We start from the raw sequence: 21,352 nt of genomic DNA on the forward strand, positions 1-21,352 counted from the left end.
CTGTAAATTAGTATGGCTGGACAATTAATCATATATTAATCACTTATTAAATTACAGTTTTGGATTCTCTAATTGGTCGGTCGCAAAAGAACACAATCAGATAAGGGTATGACTGCTGATTAACAATTTCCAGATATAAATAGCGATGCTCATTAAATCACAGGAGTTGTGTGGGTGTAGGGTGAATAGCTACACTCGCTGTTCTCATAATACAGATGGAAGATGCAGAGAGATCATGTGACAGATCGTACAGTAAGTGTGCTGTGACTGTGTTGAAATACACTAATCTTTGGTAATCACAGTTAATAAGCATAGTCACAATATTTCGAAAATAATTACGGTTCTAATTTTGTTCACAATCCTGCAGCTCTAAAGCTGTTCGTGAAGTTATTCGCTCTGTAATGCTTTGAAATGCACCAGGCAATCGAGTCTCAGTTGATCAGGGTAGGGCTGAACGATTGATTGTTTTTCTATCAACATCACGATTTAAGACAGTGCAATTTTTAAATCACAAGAGCTGCAATTTTTTATTTTAAAGCCGGTGTTTTAAAAAAAAAAACGGCTTTATAAACTTTCTAAAAAGTTTTAAGAGTGGAACCTGAACCTAATAACACCTTAGATGAGTTAGACCTTTAGATGAGTTAGACCAAACAGGGACAACCAAACCTCTGTGTGTTGTGACCTCACAACCGCAGTTTGCTGGCAGTTTGGCACACTACATTCAAGGGTCAATGCTCAGTGCCAGAAAAGGAGTATATTCTGAAGTTCTTGGCTAAACCAGGCCTAAACCTTATTCCTTATAGATGATCATTACAATTTAAATTGCAGTCGCAATATCAATCCGAAAAATCGATTAGATATTTTCCGCAGATCGTTCAGCCCTAGATAAGCGTTCCTTAAAGTGCCCATATCCTACATTATTTCTATACTTTTTCCCCATTTGCTTGTAGCAAAAACAATTAATTTTTACTTGACCATTTTCCAACCTCTCTTTATTCTTTTTCAGCAGGCTGTTTTTGTTACTGTGTCTTTAAGGATGATATATGTAAGTGACCTCTGTTCTGGCTGGCTGCTGCGTATTGTGCCTCACTCACAAAGCAGTCCGTACTAAAACACTCCTTCTAACTTCACTGTGAAAGGGCGGAGCTAAACTGCTGCAGTCTGAATAAGGAGAAATAAGTACATGATGGTTGAATTGAACACGAGCTGTTTTTCAGCTTAGTTTCCATGTCGCTGTTGTCGGAATAAAACCTTGTATCTTCAAAATGGTAATTTTACAGAAGAAGAAAAAAACCTTCTTTACTTTTAATGTAAGTCAATGGAACCAGACATTTTTCATGTCATTTTTGGTCATTTCTTTTGGTCCATTCATGATGAAATTTCAACGCAATGTAAAGGGCAACAGGCAGTTTCAAATTATGTCAAAAACTGAAAAACGCCAAAAATGGAGATACTAGGTTTTGTCCCAACAGCAGCGATATATGGGCTGCATGAATAGGGCTGAATGGAATAGTATGTTATCAAACTAGCTAGGTTGTGTACTACATCAGACTCTTATTTAAAAATGTGAGGAAATTTCAGTTTTCCATGATACGGACCCTTTAAAAAGCATTATAAAGTATTAAACTTGGCTTATTTTAATGGCTCATTTTCTATATTTATCTGTCTTAAATGCCTAAAAATCGGGTTGAAAAGAGCTGTCATGTTTATTAAACAGATTCAGAGTCTGCCAACCAAAATTATCCAGCTGACCGTGGTCCTGGTCAGAAAATAACCACTGGTGAAGAGACAGAGGGTTGCAGAACTGATAACAAAGTAAAACACACTGAATAGGTTGTGCAGTGATTATGGAGAGCAGTTGGTAGATGTAGGAGGGGGAGGGAGGCAGTGAATACAGCATACATGATACTTACACTACCATGAAAAAGTTTGGAATTACATATTGTTTTAATAATTGCTGTTCTTTTAGATACTTAGATATTATTATTATTATTATTATTATATATTTTTTATATTTATATTTTATATATTTATATTCTTTTGGGAACAGCAAAATGTTTTAAATGATATACACTGTAATTATCTTTTCATAGAAATTTTTTGATTTCTCAAGACTCGATGAACAACTTTCAGATTTGAGGCGTTCTGGATGTTGATTTTATTAGAACTTCATTTTCAGTGTTCTGGCTTTCTCAGTCAATAAGAAGAGCTCTGATCATTCGGAACACTTTTAATATGTCCTCCTAGATATTGTTTAACTGCTAAAAGGTTTAGTAGAGTACACTCTTAAAAAGATGGTTCTTTAGTAAAGAAAATGGTTCTATATAGAACCATGAACAGTCAAAAAACCCTTTGAATGATCAAAGGGTTCTTTGCATTGTGAAAAGGTTCTTCAGATTGAATGAAAAGGGTTCTATATAGCACCTAAAAGGGTGCTGCTATTGTTACAGTAACGATAGAAGAATGCTTTTTGGTGCTATATAGAACCTTTTTCAAATAGGTTCCATATAGAACCATAACCCGTTAACCCTTCAGAGTGTTCTTTGAGTGTTCATAGTTCTAGATACAACCATTTTCTTTACTAAAGAACCTGTTCAGAACCATCTTTTTTAAGTGTACTCTACTAAACCTATTAGCAGTGTTGTAACATCTTAATAGAATAATTTTGTACATGTATCTGCAGTAAAGTTGTCTTGAAATCAGTCATTACAAACTTCAGTTTTATTGAATAAAATAAGCGTGTGCCATATCCGAGGTTGTGTGGTGAACGTGGTGTCCTTTTTCCTTTGTTGAAGTCTTGAAAAGGGATTTAAAGACATTGAATTTGATTTTGAGACTGTGCTGCCACTGTGTTGATGACACTTGAATCAATGTTCTTCTTTAAAAGTAGCTAGTTTATTGGAAGTGAGACGCTCAAAATAGTTTTCTCTTTTGCATATAGTTAAATGAGGCTGGCGTCTCCATATCCGCCCTGCTTTCAGAGAATTTGTTTTTTCTTTTCTTTCTGTTCGGTTCCTTCAAGTCACACATTTTCCCTTGTATATTTCCCCACCTCCGTAGCTGGTGACTGGATTGTTTGTGTGCCTTTTTGATACTTCAGAGTGTGTGTGTGTGTGTGTGTGTGTGTGTGTGTGTGTGTGTGTGAGAGAGAGATTGTGCGTCTCTGTGTGCGAGTGTGACAGACAGCGCTGTGTGGCTGGCTGCAGTTTGGAAAGCAGGAGGCCGTCCTAATGAAGACGATGCTGTAGTCATGACAAACTCCCCTGCCACTGCCACTGCGCTTCATCAAGCCCCCACCAGCATCCTGCACTTCAGCTCTGTTTCTCTCTTTTTTTCATGGCACACTTCAGCAGTGACTGCTCTAGTGCTTCCTCCCAGTCTTAGATTACCTTAATCCCTGCATGTATGTAGGTTATATATTTATGCTTCTGCGGAATGTGTTTGTTTTTTTTACTGCATTTATCTTTGGTTGAAATTTAGAGAGATAGTCAGATTACTAATGTTGATAACTGGGGAAGCACCAATACCATTTCCTCAGACCAAGTACAGTAATTTTGGTACTCACTCTTAAAGATTTTCTTCAAGGATTCTTTAGTGAAGGCAAAGGTTCTGTAAAGCACCAAAAACGTTTCTTCTATTGTTATGATTTCGAACTAATAACCATAGAAGAACCTTTTTTGGTGCTCTATAGAACCCTTTTCAAAAAGGTTCTGTATAGAACCATACACAGCATATCCTCCATCAGTCTGAAGAAGCATTTCACAATGCAAAGAACACTTTAAGTATGCAGATTGTTCTTTAGTGAAGACAGTGGTTCTGTACAGAACGATGAATACTCAAATAACCATCTTCTTAAAGAATGTACTTGCCAATAATGTAATCTGCACTCTTAAAAAGATGGTGCTTCAATGGTTCTTTAGTGAAGAAAATAGTTCTATATGGAACCCTGAACACTCAGAGAACCCATTGCATGATTAAAGGGTTTTTTGCACCATAAAAGTGTTTTTCAGACTGATGGACAGTGGGTTTTAGATGTGGTTCTATATAGAACCTTTTTGAAAATGGTTCTATATAGCAACCAAAAGGGTTCTTCTGTTGTTACGGTGTCAAGCTTGTAACAATAGAAGAACCCTTTTTAGTGCTGTATAGAACCCTTTTCAAAATGGTTTTGTATAGAACCGTATACAACATATCCTCCAAGAATCTGAAGAACCATTTCACGATGCAAAGAATGCTTTGAGCGTGTAGATGGTTCTTTGAGTGTTCATGGTTCTATACAGAACCAGTGTCTTTACATATTTTTAAGAGTGTACTTACCAATGCGGTACCATAATGTGTAATCTACACTCTTCAAATAGATTGAGCTTCAGGAGTTCTAGTAAAGACAACCATGTAGTAAATAGAACCATAAGCTCAAAAAAACCCTTTGCATGATTAAAAAAGTTATAAAAAGGTTCCTCAGATCGATGGAGAATGCTGTAGATGGTTCTATAGAGAACCTTTTTGAAAATGGCACCAAAAGGGTTGTTCTGTTGTTATGGTGTCAAGCCTGTAACAATAGAAGAACCCTTATGGGTGCTGTATAGAACCATCTACAGCACATTCATGCACAGTTTCCATCAATCCAAAGAATCCTTTCATGATTCAAAGAACCCTTTAATCATGAGTGTTCATGGTTCTATATAAAACCATTTTCTTTAATAAAGAACCATTGAAGCAGTCTTTTTTTAAGTGTACTTAGTAGTTGTCATGGACGCAGGAAGGTGTTTTAAGTTGTGGGTTCTGAAATTTTAAGTAGCCTATATGTGATGTAAATGATGACGTCATGATAAATTAATTCGCCTTCATTGCACTTACATCAAACATCTGTTCTTTTTTTCTGGAGGAACTTTATGTAAATTGACTGAGTGCCGACCAATCAGATTTACCGACTGCGTCATGACCCCAGTCAAACAGTGAAATGCATACTGAGCGGGAGATAAACGGTTGATAACATTATGTTAAATGTTTAAGTTTTAAAAAAGCTTTGTGCTGCTGTGGGGTTCAAAACTGGCCTCTTATCTCTTCACACACTTTCTAGCTTTGAGTCTCAACTTGGGTGGATTTGACTTGCCTCCAAAGCAGCCAACAGTTGTTAAGAAAAGTGTTTGGATTGCGTTAAAGAAAATACATAGTTATCGTAAACAGTGCACGGCTGTTGCAGATTTTGAAAATATATAAATAAAAATAGAAAAATACAAGCTACTCTCTAAAACAAGTACAAATTGTTTTAATGCTCAACTTATTAAAAAAAATTAAAAGTTCAGATCTCAGTATTATTATTGTTTTAGTAGTTTCAGTCCTGCAATCAGGACTCCCACTTCCTGCGTCCCTGGTAGTTGTTGAAATAAATGAGTGCAGTGTGTCTCAACAGTTAAATAGTTAAAGTCTATCTGAGTGCATTAGCTAGCTATGTTACATTAGTTGCCTTGGATTGAATAGCGTTGCCATGGAGAAAAGCGGATTTTGTTCCATATCAGTACAGTCGTAAGTAAAGTACATTTCATAGTTTTGATCCCCGATCTGTCTGTTTCAGCAACAGTCTCTGTAGCACAGTGACAGCATGAATCACATCTAAGGCTAATCGAAGGAGCCCATGCTTTGAGTTTTATGCCTTGCTGGAGTCTGTTGATTGGCTGGTTGAGCTGTAGCTGAAAGCCTATGATTTATATGCTTGCACTGTACGAAAACACTCGGTCTGTTTGACATGCTACATGAAACGCAGCCCCTACAGACAGCTATCTATGCTGTCTAACATAGCTTTATGTGAGGACAGTGTCCAATAAAGTGTTTTTTATTCAAAACAACACGCTGCACAAGTACTGAGCAGAAACGCTGAGGAGCTGTGCTACAGCAGTTTTACTAAATTGTGCCACACAGTGCGGCCTGTCTATAGACTATTTTACAAGACAGTATAAAAAAAAAATCAGCATATTAATGTTAATATCTCGCAGTTCTGTTCAGTCAGAGTAAAGACGGTCTTTGGTGCCAGAAATGCCAACCTTATTTGCCTTTGTTTTGTTAGCCTACGTGTCTCCTCCATACTCGGGAAGTGGTTGTGATTGTGTTTGTGTGCTTTAAAACAGGCTAAAATGGCACAGTGTTTGCCAAGCAGGAGTAAACCAAGGCAGAATGTTTAAAGTGGCCAGTGACTTTGCGTCCGACTGCCACGCTGTCAGCAACACTTCGCAGCCTCTCATTCATTGCCAGCTTGAGTTGTTTATTAATTAGCAAGGCAGTATATGTGATTAATGAATTGGCCACACTATTTAGACGACACGTGCTTACGTTTGTTGGGTAATGTGAAAGGCTTATTTTGCCACTGAGTGTTTGTGATTGGTCAGGATGCTCATTTGCATATATCCACGAGGCTGATGTTCATATCGAATGCTGATATCGATATATTGTATTGCTCTAGCATGTTTATTCAGGTTGTCCCGGATGGGGTGTGAACTGTGGCAAAAAATATGATCATGATACTTGAATCCATCAAACGAGGAGCGTTTTTCCTATTTATAAAGGCAAATACTGTCTTAGACCTCTTTGTTAATGAGAACTGTTTTGCAGTCTCAAATCCAGAACCACTAGCCTGGAGGTTTTTATTGCATATCCCCCATTCTGATGATGCAGAACAGAGGAAAGAAAGGATAATTCTTCTGCAGCCAGAGCCCACATCGTTTCTCCACTCCTCTGCCTCTTCCCTGTGGGTCTGTATTGATTGTAGGTCCACCATGGATTCTGCAAGCGATGCCCGTCTGGCCTGCCAGTGGAACGCTCCGTCTTTCTGCACCGATTTGGCAAGCTGCAAATTCCGTCAAATGTCTCGGACCTTGGGCTTCATGATGTCGTGTCTGGTTTTTTTTTGCTTTCACCATGGTGGCCGGCAGTGGTCAGTCAGAGCGATGAATGCATTGCTTTTTTAAGGTCTCTGCTGTAGTCAAGGCTCATGAGTGAGCCGTTCGCTCTCTGTGAGTAATTTTTTCTACCCTGTGTGTCTGTGTGTGAGGGGACGCGGACACCTGTTCGGCGATTAAACTCCAGAAGAGAAGCGGCCTCTGCCAAGAGAAATATTTGCCTTCTAGTCAAGGTTGTGTTCTCATGCACGAGTATTTGGTGTGAAACGGTGAGGATATTACGCATTTGTTCCTTACAGTACGTTGGCTGTGATTTGGCTGATCGTGTGTTGGTTTGTGCTGGAACGCTCTGCATGTTCACTGTGTAGTCACAGCATGGCTGGCCTTTAACCTGCTGTAGAGTTTTTTAATTTATTTTTTTAATGTCTTTCCGCTCTGGGTGTACAGTCAGAAACCGTTTTGTTTAAATCATTTTGAATGTTGTTCAGATTTTATGACGTACATATTGGGAACTAGCTAAGTGCTCATTGGCTGCTGCTTTGTTTCTCCTTACGCATTTCGACTTTGGCTATGAAAAACATAGATTTAGGGGATTTAGCCATTTTTAAGCCAATATCTACACTGTTTAAACCATTTTAAACTATTTTAAATTCCATCGTTCATGCAAAGCACCGCTCTTCCATTGCAGCCATGGGTCCTTTTCCTGTAGTCACCTCCAACCTTCTAGCACGGCCTGTACTAACATAAAGCATAGGACATTCCATAATGTTCATGACATTTTTATTTTTTGTCATATCTTGAAAAATTTCATGAAACAGAAATATTTAATGTCAAAATATTTAGTTCTCTAGCACATCAACGAGGTTTTTCAGTGTTATGTTAGTGTACCAGCCCTGGGTTTCATATTCTTTGGCAGTTTTGACATTTGAAGCTTGTAAGACATTGTCATACAGAAAGTTCACAATATTTTGGTTTAAAACTTGTGTCTAAATACTCATGGTTTAGCCCAGGGTTGGCAACATCCTGCTCTTTTTCTGCCCTGTTGCGGCTGTACAGCAGAAATAGGTAAAAATAAAATAATCCTGCTTTGCTGTAAAACAAGGCTCTGAAACAGTTTTAACAATAAATGGTCTTAAACCCTGGAGTTACTGTAGAACTGCTAATTCACCCTTTAACCCTGAAGGTTGGCATGCAGACTGCTGGTCACACAGCAACGCAGACAACAATCCCGCCTAGCTAATAGGTAATGAAATGGCAAAAAAAAGAAAGATTTAAGACAAATGTCAATCATTTAGAGATGGATGGACAGATATATTTGCATTTCTAAGTACTCAGCTGGTTTCCTGGTGTGTTTAATCTCTGACGAGAAACTGTCAAAACACTAAAGTCATGAAGTCTGAAGTCAGATTTTCACCAGCTTCATGTTTGAATTGTCCCATTACACTTTACATGGTGCAGCAGTTACATTCTGCAGCCTCAGGCACTAGTAAGTTAGAACAGGAACATTTGAGCAAGAAGCTGGCGAATGAGAAGTTGACTTCAGCCTCTTAAAAGGTTGGAAGTTGAGAGCAATTTTACGAAACTATTCCAGGTTTGTGGAAAAGTTTCCTGCCGGAGATGCGAGAAAAGCAGCTATAGCTCAGCTAAAGCTTAAAGCAGTGCAATGTCTGGATTTACATTTATGTATTTTTTTTTTAGCCTACACAACATTAGCACGTACTGAGGCATCTTTACAGTTAAGATGGTAAAACATTACTTCAATAAAATGTACATAAAATGTTGTGGCTCTCAAGGTGGTTTGATTTTTGTTGAAAGGACGAAATGGCTCTTCTTAACATTTGGGTTGCCGACCCCTGGAATAGCTTGTTAGGCTATTAGTAATCTGCTGAGCTGGTTGTGAAACAAAATTATGTTCATTTTGACAGTTTGTACAACGGTCTCAGGCCAGTTTTAGACCGTTTCAGTCATATATGCACATTTTCTGGCTGCAGGCATTCGTGCATTCATGCATTCACTGCTGTTCAACACTGAAATCACCATTAAAACTGTTCCCTAATATAAAAGTGTTTAGCTCATCTGATGAATATGTAAGTCGTAAGAGCTACGTTATTATGGGATGTTGGTATGAAAATGTGGGCTGCTCTAAATGTTTTGTCTGGAGTGCATGCATATATCTGTGATTTTAACTTAAAAAGCGAAAGTTAAACAAAAAATTGCCTAATCAGTCAGTTTGGCTGTAAAAATTAGAGTTACGATTAGAAACAAAAAAAAAATCAATCTCTGTAGTTTCCACATGTATGGCCATTTTATACTGGTGTTATTTTTAAATGACTTCTCCAGTCTACGGTGTTAAACATGGAGTTACTCTATTCCAACTACTGATGTGTTTGTTTTGACTTTGTAAGCTTTTTTCCAGTAAAATTATAGTACAGTATGATACAAGGTTGCTGCTCTATAGTATAATATATTATATTGTATATCATACATAATTTTTAAGGGGTAATATTTGCCACAAAAATTCAGGGCCAGATTATACATAAATAGAAATACTTGGCAAAATCCACAATGTAATATGTAGCTTATGTTACATCAGATTATATCCACTGTAGTATTAGAACATGCATATGTAACATCTATGTTTATCGGGGGCATTTTTGCCTCTGTACGTGTGCTTGGGGGCATATTTGTCCTTTGCCCCTGGTTATTTCTGACTCCAGTAGTACTGCTGTGTTGTATCATGTCGACTCACATTATCACCACATAAGCTGCATGTTCACTACACCCATAAATTACAGCTAATATTAAAATCCTTGAATAATTAATAAACATGATCAGAATGAAAGTCTAGATTATTCCTAGACAAGGAGAAAAAAAAGTTAAAGAAGAATCTGTAATGGCTGCCAGGCGCTAAAATAGGAAAGACAAAGATTTGCTCACAAGGCAGCACCCGTGCCAAGTTAAATCCATATTTAAATCCTGCTCTCAACAGACATTGCATGTAAATGAATGCTCTTTGGCACCGAACGAGAGCGCAAAATCCACGGCAGTTAGGTAGGGGCGCTTATGCGTGCATAATTTGCATTTATTTTGGAGCTAATTTTCATAATTAAGCATGAAAAAATTACGCCTGTGAAATAATTATAAAGATGAGCTATATGATACACACATTGGATGCGGCTGGTGAGGGGGAAGCAGATCCTGGTTGGGGGCCTGAACACTTCAAATCCTGCAGCACATTCACACTCAGACCGTAGACAGAGCTGAGAGAGTGAGCAGAGTGGGGATGCAGAGCTGTGCGTTTGTCAGCAGATGTAGGTGTGGAAAAGTCTTGTGGTGTAGGAGTGCAAATATCTGACCTCTCAACAATTCGGGTGAATTAGGGTTCTTTAAAGGGCACATACCATGGAAAAACGAATTCCATGTTTGATTATTTTCTTTTTATTACTATTATTATTTTTTTAAATAGTAGCATTAATGTAATACGGTGTTTCCCCACAGGTATGAAATAAACCTGGGAAGGAGCATCTCGGCATTCATGTATATACAAATGTTCAAACTCGGTTCAGTTTTCTTTTTGCTTAATTGGGTACTCAAATAAAATATGTATGGTTTAGAATTAAAACAGGTTTAAAACATGTTTAAAGCAGTTTGTATTGTCTTGTTGTTTTATGTAATTTTTAAAGACACTTTGTGTTTTTTGTTTATTATTAACAATACATAATATTTTGGAAATTGTTAAAAAGGGACAAGATGTACTTGGACGGCAGTTGTTATACTAAAGAGGGCGGGACACCCAAGGATAGCCATATATATGGGAAATACTATGATATGTAATGTAGTATGTACATTACTGTTTTTGTGATGGCACAGTCCAACAGTCAACACATTTGCATGTGTCCACCTATTCAGCCTATTCATAGTATTCGATTACGTCATTAAGAACGCCCTGCCACCTTTTTGTTGCCAAGCTGCAACTCGGACATGGCGTTTCGGGCCGCCTCTGCTGCAGCTGCAGTCCTCCAGGTGGATGAAGGGCAAGCAACATAGCCAGAATAACCATGAAGAATATCAAAAGAAATACACATTTGGCCAAAAGTATGTGGACACCTAATCATCACACCTATGTAAGCCTGTTGGACGTCCCATTCCATAACTATGGGCATGGATTTGGTCCCCCTTTGCAGCTATAACAGCCTCCACTCTTCTGGGAAAGATTTTCGAGTGTTTCTGTAGGAATTTGTGGCCATTCAGTGAAAAGAGCATTTGTGAGGTCAGGCACTGATGTTTGATGAGAAGCCCTGGCTCACAATCTACATTTCAGTTCATTTGAAAGGTGTTCAGTGGGGTTAAAGTCAGGGTTGTCTGAGTTTATGTAGTCTACTGCTTTGTGGCTGAGCTGTTGTTGCTCCTAGAAGCTTCCGTTTCACAGTAATAACACAGTTGGGGTGGCAGGTCTAGGACGGGATCCGTATAACCTGCACCTCTCAATTTCAGAAAATTCCGATCCATGAAATTTTACAAAAATGAATAAAAATGTCAAACTGCCAAAGCCCTTAAATAGGAAACACATATGCGTAAATGAAACTGAAGTTGGCTTTTATTCTTATACTTAGCTAACAGCTAAATATAAGCTGCAATCAGCCACTGGAGCTGCTAGACTGCTGAACATGTCTCACTGGCTAATCTTATTCCCAAAAAAAAATGTGCTTTACTGCCTTTGCTGGTTTGGTTATGGCTTTATTCTCTCTAAACAAACTGCCACTGTGCTGTTGAATGAACTTGCTACCAAAATGGTGGCAGCGCGATTGCATGATGTTGTTGGAACACTATTAATTTCAGATTGGCTCTGCCTCTGACTTCCTTTTGAATGAGGCACACTTCAAGGCCACCAATCAAAACAGAGGTTATTTACATCTGACCATCTTAAAGGCCCAGTAACAAAAACGTGGGATAAGAGAGGTTGAACACGTTCATATAAAAATGAACTCTGACTGTTTTTGTTGCATAAATGCACACAACATTGTAAGTGAACCTCAGGGGCAGAAAAGTACAAGAAAAAGGTAGAATATGGACCCTTTAAGAAAATGTTCCATTAGGCATGGATTGCTGCTTGGGAAAGTAAAAAAGAAAGGAAAAAAATCTGAAAATCGGAAAAAAGAACCTAAATGAGGTTTGAAAATAAAGCAACATGCTGACATGGCTAACAAAACAAATAGAGGTTAATGGTCACCAATTAGCATGTCGCCGTTTACTTAATGCTAATTGATATCTGCTTTAATTCCTTGGTAGCACCATTAGCTTTGTGCTCCATTAGCCTTTATGAAACGATTCAGTGTTTTAAAGGTGTGTTTAGATTTGTTGTTTAGTTGGTTTGGCCTGGACTAAAAATCTTTTTTTTTACTGCACTTTTTTTTTTGACAGACATTATTGTGTGTTTTTTAGAATTGCCAGATCATTTTATTTTGACCAAAATATGAGTGCAAACTTTTATTGAATGTAATTACAATCAATAGTAATTTTTTCTAACTTTACAAAAATCAGTGTGTTTTTGCACCCTGAGGTCTGTGTGTATAGTGAGCAGGTATAGGGGTGCGACGTGTGGTGGTGACACTGTTGAGGTGGTGCTGATGGTGAGATGGTGTGGTAGATCTGGTCTGGCAGGCTGAAGCCTCAGCAGCAGCAGTATTTCACTATTGTAATCTATTACAGCCGGTGCTGGAGAGGAGAGCGGCTGTAAAAGTGATGAACAGCAGCTGAACGTGTCTGTAGAGCAGGTAGAGCCTGGCGGAGTGAACTCACTGTGTCCAGGTGTGAGAGAAAGGTATGAATGAGTAGTTTGGAAAAACGACACACTTAGTTCAGTTCAGTGACTAAAACCTCGTGACCGATCATCACTGATTCTGTTCAGGGACAAATTCAGCTTCTGACTCATAACGCAACAAACCACAGAAAGAGACATGGAAAGGGTCTGTGTGTCTCTCTCTCTCTCTCTCTCTCTCTCTCTCTCTCTCCCCATGCACACACACATTTCAGATATATATAATGTGTTTGTGTGTGTGTGTGTGTGTGTGTGTGTGTGTGTGTGTGTGTATTTCTCTCTCTCACACACTTATTCTTCATCTTTCGTTCTCTTTCCTCCCTCTCTCTCTTGCTTGCTCTTGATCTTTTGCTCTTTTTCCATCCTCTTTCTCTTTTTCCTAGTTCTCCCATTTCTCTTCTCTCTGTCTCTCTTTCTCTCTGTTTTCTCACTCTCTCCTTCGCTCACTCCCTTACTTGCTCTCCAGTTTTTCCAGTTTTTCTCCACTTTTTCTCTTCTCCCTCTCCCGAACCCTGTCTGTCTCTCCTCTGTCTCACTTTTATGTGGCACCTCTTTCTGTTTCTCCCTTTCTCTCTCTCTTTATCACTCACACACACACACACACACACACACACACACACCCTTCTTACTCTCTGAGGATCTATAACATTTGAAAACCTCTCCCAGTCACTGCATTTCAGCCAAAACTGCGTGAAAAAAAGACCTGAGCTGTGTGTTAGTTTGAAATCTATATAACACATGTTTATTTAATATTCTTAACAGGAGTGAAAGTAATGGATAGCGCCGTAAAGACACACGGCCAAAACATTCCTCAGTGCCCCTCTGAGGAGGACTTCCCTGTGAGGTCATTTCCTCTGCTGTAAATACAGAACACATGTCCTTTCTTTTTTTGACACATTCCAGCTCGGAGTGAGTGTGAATTAGTGACCCAGCCCAATTTCTGCTCTCAAACACTGTTTTGTTTTCAGAATGAGGCCTTTTCCTCCCCCCAGCCCACCACCCCTCTGCTTCAGATGGTATAAACACACAGACCAAAAATCGTATCTGCTCGGTGTGGTTTACTCAAATCTCTAATATACACCACAGTTGTATGCGAAGGTTTGAACATGCTAGTCAAATTACATGTTTTTGTCAATTATGTCAATTATGTTTTGCTTAGTTTATCATGGAAACAAATAAAACTAAATGTAAAATGTGCCTTAACTTTTGCACAGGCCATGTTTTCCCAGTTTTGTTAAATTCAGCAAATAAGCAGTAATTGTGCATTAAAACATGATAAGTGTGTTCTGTGTAGATTATGTATTAACTTCGTTTCACCTAGAAAATCAACACGTGTTTAGACCAAGATCACCTAAACTTTTTCATACAGCTGAATATGTCCAAAAGTTTGTAGACACTGCTATTCCAGTGTTTCTTCTGAAATGAAGGACATTAATAGGGAACTTGTTCTCATTTTGCTGTAGTTACAGCCTCTGCTCCTATGGAAAGGCTTTACCATAGGTCAGGGGTTGCAGCCCAAATGTTAAGACCACCTTGAGAGCCAAAACATTTTATGTCCATTTTACCATCACGGCTGTAAATATGTCTCGGTATGGGCCAAAGTATTAGTATAGGCTGAAAATATGATATAAACAAAAACGCAGACTTACTCTGTTCTGCTTTAAGCTTTAGCTCAGCTGTAGCCGCTTTTCTCGCATCTCCAGCAGGAAACTTTTCCACAAAAGTGGAATAGTTTCTTGTAAAATGTCTCTCAACGTTCGATTTTTTACGAGGCTGAAATCAGCTTCTCATTCACCAGCTTCTTGTTCGAATTTTCCCGTTCAACCTTAGATGGTGCCTGAGGTGCCAGAATGTAAATTTATTTTCCTGTCCATTGACCCGATAATATCAGCCAATTGAAATAATGATGTTTGATTTATCAGCATTTCGATCGGCAGTTTCATGAAGCTTGATCCACTAAGTTGAGATGCTTGCAACTGACCGGCTGAGTTTCAAGTGAGTTGCAAGACTCTCTAGTCTAATTTAGGTTTCAAGCAACTGTTGCATGGACGTTTCGCAGTGTAAAACCAGCCGAAAGCAGCTGAATTCACTCATTAGAAAGGGTGTCTGGATACTTTTGGACACTTAATGTCATGTATGTCAGTGTCGTGCGTCATGTTTGTCAGTGACGTGAACCGTGGCCCAAGTGTTTTATTACGGAATGACAAGAGAGAATAAGAAAGGCTTTCTTGGTTTGTGTTGAACAGGCGACGCTGTTGGCTTTGCAGGAATGCCACACAGACGGTTTGGCCTGTATGCTGTCTTTGGATTTAGATCAGTCTTTGCCCACACACTCTGATTATGTGTTGTAGGCCTTCAGGGGGAGAAAAGCAGAAAATCTCTTTCTCTCTCTGGCTCATGCTGTGTGTCTGTCTCTCTCTCTCCGCTCGCTCTCTCTCTCTCTCTCTCTCTCTCTCTCTCTCTGTCGTGTGCTCTCTTGCTCTCTCTCTATATCACTTCTTTCTCTTTGTTGTCCTCTCCCTCTTCTCTCTCTCTCTCTCATGCTCTTTGTCATCTCTCTCTCCCCTGTCTCACTGTTTATGCTCTCTCTTGCTCTCTCTCTCTGCCTCATGCTCTTGCTTTTTTCTCTCTCTCATATGCTCTCTCTTTCTCTCGCTCATGCTTTTCATATCACTCTTTCTTTCTCTTTTACTTTTCCTTTTCCTTTCTTACTCTTTCTCCGTCATGCCCTCTGTCAATTGCGCTCTCTCTCTCTCTCGCCAACACTGTCGTGCTCTCTCTCTCTCGTGCTCTCTCTCTCTCTCCTGCTCTGTCGCTCTCTCTCTCATGCTTTCTATCACTTGTTTTATTTCCCATATTGTCTCCTCTCTCTCTCTCTCTCTCTCTCTCTCTCTCATGCTCTTTGTCATATCTCTCTCCCTTTGTTTCTGTTTGCTCTCTCTCATGCTCTTGCTTTTTCTCTGCCTCTCTCGTACGCTCTCTCTTTCTCTTGCTCATGCTCTATATCGCTCTCTTTCTTTTGCTTGTCCTCTCTTACTGTCTTTCACCGTCATGTGCTCTTTCTCTCTTATGCTCTTTCACTTGCTGTTTCTCTCTGTGTCACACGCTCTCTCTCGCTCTCTCTCGCTCTCTCTCGCTCTCTCTCTCTCTCTCTCTCTCTCTGGTTGTTCTCTTTATGCAAATGTGTCGAGCTCATAGTTGCTGTTTAGTATGTGTCCTGCCCAGCCATGCAGTGCGAGGCTGTTTACAGCCAGTAAGGCTTTGCATATAGTTAAGAAAATGTTAGCCCGACATTTATCAATTTTTTATTATTATTTCTGTAATCTCCGCTCAGCGGCGGCGCAGGGACTACTGCGTTCTTCACAATTGGTTTTCTTCAGTTCTGATATGTTTTGTATGGTGTAACAGGGAGGAATCAAATGAAGAGCATTGTGCTGGGGTGAAATTACTGAGATGGATTATCAATAACTCTGAGATATTGATGTTTTTTTTTTTTTTCTGCAATTTTGCCGCTCGTACATGAGCCTGTGGAATGGAATGTTGTTACCTGCAAAACAATATTGGCTCAAACAGCGCAAAGACCTAAGAATTCATATATCTTTACCCAACAGCAGTGACAAAATGCAATTTTGAGAGAACTAGATATTGTATTTGTTCATCGCATACCAGATGTTGAATCTATTCAATTGTCAACTTTTATTTATTTATAATTTTTTTTGTCTGCGTGTTTTTGGTGGCTGTCTTTGAGAGCGGCATAAAATATGAGCTTCATCAGGTTTCAGTGCTCAGCTGTTTTGATGAGGTTCAGCTATACATCACTGCCAAATCACAGAGCGGCCCAGTCGCTCCGGTGTGAGCGCCAGCGCTTCGGCGCAGGGTAGCGACATGTTTCTGAGCGTGATTTATGTAAAGCAAAATAAATGACGCAGTGCGAATTGGCAGCCGGCGTGTAGAGCCCAGCTCTTGAATGGAAGTAGAATGGATTAGTCACTCGACTCTCCACTCTTTCTTTCTTTCCCCTGCCAGCAGAATGTTGCTGTGCACGCCTGCTTAGTATGAACTCTCCGTTTTCATTGCACATGAATGGTTGCTTGTTGATGTTCATTGTTTTTTAAGAAACGTTTCAATTTTTTCTTTCTCCTCTTGAACTGCTACAGTCGAATCAAGAGTGGGCAAAAATATAGCAGCATGATATTCAATTTTACAAATGGATAAAATGCACCAGTAAAATAGTAGTGTCACATTTAAAAGGGCTGTGAAGAACTGACGGCAGTAGTATCGTCTATTTAGTGTTAGCTTAAATAAACTACTTAAAAATGATTAAAATAAACAGGTAAAAACAAATGAATAAAATAAGAGGATGCCATTGGGCTGATGTCCAGTCAGCTGCTTATTACTATGCAGTTTATGAGGTTTCTGGTTGTTGTTGTTGTTGTTGTTGTTGTTGTTGTTTACAGGCTCACTATATTTGATGCAGTTAGTCTTCTAGAAGTGCCAGCGATACCCGTAGTATACTCAGAAAAGCATGTTTAAAAGCAATACAGTGATGACAAATCATCATAAAACCCACCCCTATCCAAAACTTCTATACTCAGATGATAAATACGCTGTAGGTCTGTATGAAATACAATTATGTATGAAAATTACTTCTATATTGCTACATATTTGGCTTACAGTATGTGATTTTTGACCTGTGCCGGTAACCCAGTCCTCTTACTCAGGTAGTTGTGTGGTAAATAACCACAATAAATGTTTAAACATTTAAACTACTACTACTGCTAATACTGCTAATAGTAGTAGTAATAATAATAACAGCAGCGACACTTTTCATTCTGGTAATTTTGAGACGGCCCCTAACACTGAAGCGAACTGTAGCGTGTGAGCAGAATTATTGTCAGATAAATAAACATAATGGGACTGTTGAGTAAAGTTGTGGTCGTTGTATATTGTCTTTACTTTGGCCGTAAAAATGGCATTAATCTAGTGCAGGGGTGTCAATCTCAACCACTAATAGGGCTATATTAAAAAATCTTAAAGAATCTGTGGGCCGGAGAGCACCTGTGTTTTTATTTCATTTTTAATTAACATTTTGCTATAACCTGAACTGGCCTGTTTATTTAAAACACGTCAGATTGTCCACAGCAAAATATAGGCACTTGTAGTAGACCTTGAAATATTACATGAATACTTGAAATATTCAAAATTTAAACGTCCCCAGGAACTCAGTCTTTTAAACCTACCTATTTGCTTGAATTAGACTCAACTTCTGAGCTGCTGAGTGAATGTTAAGAGTGTATACTGGTTGAACTGCAGCTGAAATGCAGCTAGTGTGTTTGGTTCTATAAAGTGTTGGACTTAAGGTGTAGAATTAATGTGTATCCACTGTCCCATAGACTGTGGTTGGGGTAGGAGAGTCAGAGCGCACATTAGGTTGCAGTGCATGCTGGGTACTGTATGCAGCGCATTGTGAAACGGGCTACTATTAATAGAAAATGAAATTACTTTGCAGGCCGGATAGGATTGTGTCACAGGCCTGATCTGGCCTACGGGCCTTTGTCTGTTGTGGACCTGTAAGACTTTTTTCTGTAGTTCGGTCCGTTTTGTCAGGTGTGAACACTCCACCCGTGTTTGGGTCAGCGCCAAACAAGTGATCTGTGGTCCAGCAAAATCACGTCTCGGTTCGCTTCCAAGGGAGCTTTGGTGGGAACGCATTTTTGCGATGATCTGCACCAAATGAAGGCATTCAACATCAGTGTGTGTGTGTGTGTGTGTGTGCGTGCGTGTGCGTGCGTGCGTGTGTGTGTGTGTGCACGCTGTACTGTAGAGTGGAGCAGGTCTGATGGAGTTGTGTATCTGCTCTGTTGACAGGTATAGATGAGCGGACAGCAGAGGCGTCCTGGGCCCCAGGTGGCCAGTCCAGCCCTTCGTATGACGAGTCCTCCAGGGTAAGACTGAGTGTCTGTCTCTCTCTCTCTCTCTCTCTCTCTCTTGCTCGCTCGCTCGCTCTCTCTCGTTTGCTCGCTCTCTCTTTCTCTCTCTCTCTCTCTCTCTCGCTCTCTCTCACACTCTCTCTCACACTCTCCCTCTCTCTTTAACTGTCTTTCACTCTTGCCTGCTCCCTCTTTTTCTTTCTCTCTCCCTCTCGCTCTTTTGCTTTTGCCTATTCACTCTTTTTTTTCGCACTCCCTCTCCTCCTCGCTGTCTTTCACTCTTGCCCGGTTAGTCCATTTCTCTCTCTCTCTTGTGTTGTCTCTCACTCGGCCTCTCGGTCCTTTGCTCTCGCCTGTTCACTCTATTTCTTTCTCTTTCTCTTTCTCCTTCGTTCTCTCACTTATCCTTTTTCCCACTCTTCCTTTCTCTCTCACTTTTTCTCTCTCTTGCTCTTCCTCTCCCACTCCCTCTTAACCTCTTGCTCGCTTTTACTCTGGTGCCTCTCTTTCTTGATCGTTCTAGGTTTTTTCTCTTTCTCTTGCTCGCTCTCTCTCGCTCTTTCTCTCTCTCTCTCTCTCTCTCTCGTGATTGCTGTCTTGGTTTTTTCCTCTTTTTGTCTCTTGCTTTCTCTAGCACAGCACCACAACACTGACTTTTCTGTACCAACACCCAAAACAATAAACAAATAAATTGACTCTAAATTCAGGCTAAATTGCGGTATTTTACTACATACCCATGCATAGCAACCATGTTAAAATTCAGGGTATCTAACAATCTTTTAGATCATATAGGGTTCAATTATGAAGAATTTACATGTATAGCTTTACTGCATTTTTTTAATCTCCATATATTTATCCCTGTACACGGAATGTATGAATATAAATGCAAATACTATGGACCATGTAAAGTTATAATGATTGATATTATTGGTGGTAGATATGAAATCTCCAAAAAAATAACGACCGATTACGTTTCGAAGGCTTGGAAATGCAGCTCTGTGTAATTGGAATGGAATCATGGATGCATTTCAGATTTGTGATAAGGTGAAATTTTCATGCATGCAAATGGAGTCGTCCTGGGCGTAAAGCCTCGACTGTGGGCCTTATTTCATTTCACACAGACTCTGGCACACGCACATCCATAGCGGAGTGTGAAGATCTCTCTGTTTTTCTATTTGTTTGTTTGTCTTTTACACGTTGGTTTGTTCTGGGTGCCCTGTATGAATTTCATTTAATGTCAATCTCCTGTCACTTCCCATCAGAAATCAGTCAAATGTCAGCGGCTCTCGCGCCACGCTGCCTTGTTTATTTTCCAGTGTCCTTCCCCAATGCACATCTACAGGCTACGGCTCTGGCGTCTGCCTGATTTGAATTATAAGTTGGAGACGCTTGAGATATCTTTGCTCTAGGTGCATATAAATCAGCGTTTCTGACATTGCGAGGGGCGGGCGTCAGTGAGCAGACAGCTGTTCTGTTCATACACCTCACACACGCACATGTGTGTTTGTTTTCATACAGTGTGGGACTGTGGGGTCATACATATGTTCTTATATATTATATACATGTAACTGCTTAAATATAAATATATATAGTGTAGTGTGTGTGTGTGTGTGTGTAAATAAGTTAAAAAAAATATATATATATATATATATGTGTATGTATGTGTGTGTGTGTGTGTGTGTGTTGGAACAAAACCTTGTATCTCCAAAATAGTAACTGAGAGGGAAAAGACCATCCATTCATCATGGAATTTACGCGCAGTGTAAAAAACTGGAAACTGGAAAACAACAAAAATGGGGATAAAAGGTTTAGTTACAACAGCGGTGACATATGTGTATGTATGTGCGTGTGTGTATATATATGTGTATGTATGTGTATATATATGTGTATGTATGTGTGTATATATATATATATATATATATATATATATATATATATATATATATATATATATATATTTATATATATATGTATATATATATATATATATATATGTGTATGTATATATTGCTGTTGTTGGAACAAAACCTTGTATCTCCAAAATAGTAAGTTTACAGGAGAAGGAAAACATCCTTTACTTTTAATGTAAGTCAATCGAAATTGACTTTTTTCCAAGTAATTCTGGGTCGTTTCTTTTGGTCCATTCATCATGAAATTTACACAAAATATAAACGGCAACAGGTTTTTTGATACTTTCATTATGTCAAAAACTGAGAAACGACCAAAAAAATAGAGATATGAGCACAGCGATAGATAGATAGATAGATAGATAGATAGATAGATAGATAGATGGATAGCGATATAAGCATCCTACCTAGAATAATCAATATCATTTTCAAGCATAGTGCACAGCGCAGAATATATATAACATTATATATATATATATATATATATATATATATATATATATATATATATATATATATTAGCATTTTATTGGTCCTGTAGTTTAGCCTTGCTTTTTGCTTCATAGTCGGTACGATTTTGTACTGAAAATGTATGAAAACAAACACAATCGCAACGTACATAGCAGCGCTCATGCGTCTGTACTGTGTGCTGCGGCTGTAGATGTGTTCATTTGGTCATTTATCAATGCTCGCATCTAACCTAGAATAATCAATATCATTTTCAAACCATTGCGCGCAGCAGAAACGGCCACGTCTCCCCCAGAAAACCCCCACCAACGCCCGGTTTCGGCCTTGTTTTCGCGA

General features: G+C 39.1%; 1 protein-coding gene across 3 annotated transcripts in view; it reads left to right on the plus strand.

Moving 5' to 3' along the window:
* The window catches only part of tcf12 (transcription factor 12), a 190,871-nt gene that overhangs the window by 27,158 nt on the left and 142,361 nt on the right, over positions 1–21,352 (plus strand). For all 3 annotated transcript variants that reach the window (XM_036584376.1, XM_036584373.1, XM_036584374.1), the window contains one exon: positions 18,580–18,656. In XM_036584376.1, coding sequence (XP_036440269.1) covers positions 18,580–18,656 — 77 coding nt within the window. The remainder of the gene's footprint in view (positions 1–18,579; positions 18,657–21,352) is intronic.

The sequence above is a fragment of the Colossoma macropomum genome, unplaced genomic scaffold (genome assembly GCF_904425465.1).
Source record: "Colossoma macropomum unplaced genomic scaffold, Colossoma_macropomum, whole genome shotgun sequence".
NCBI classification, from domain to species: Eukaryota; Metazoa; Chordata; class Actinopteri; order Characiformes; family Serrasalmidae; genus Colossoma; species Colossoma macropomum.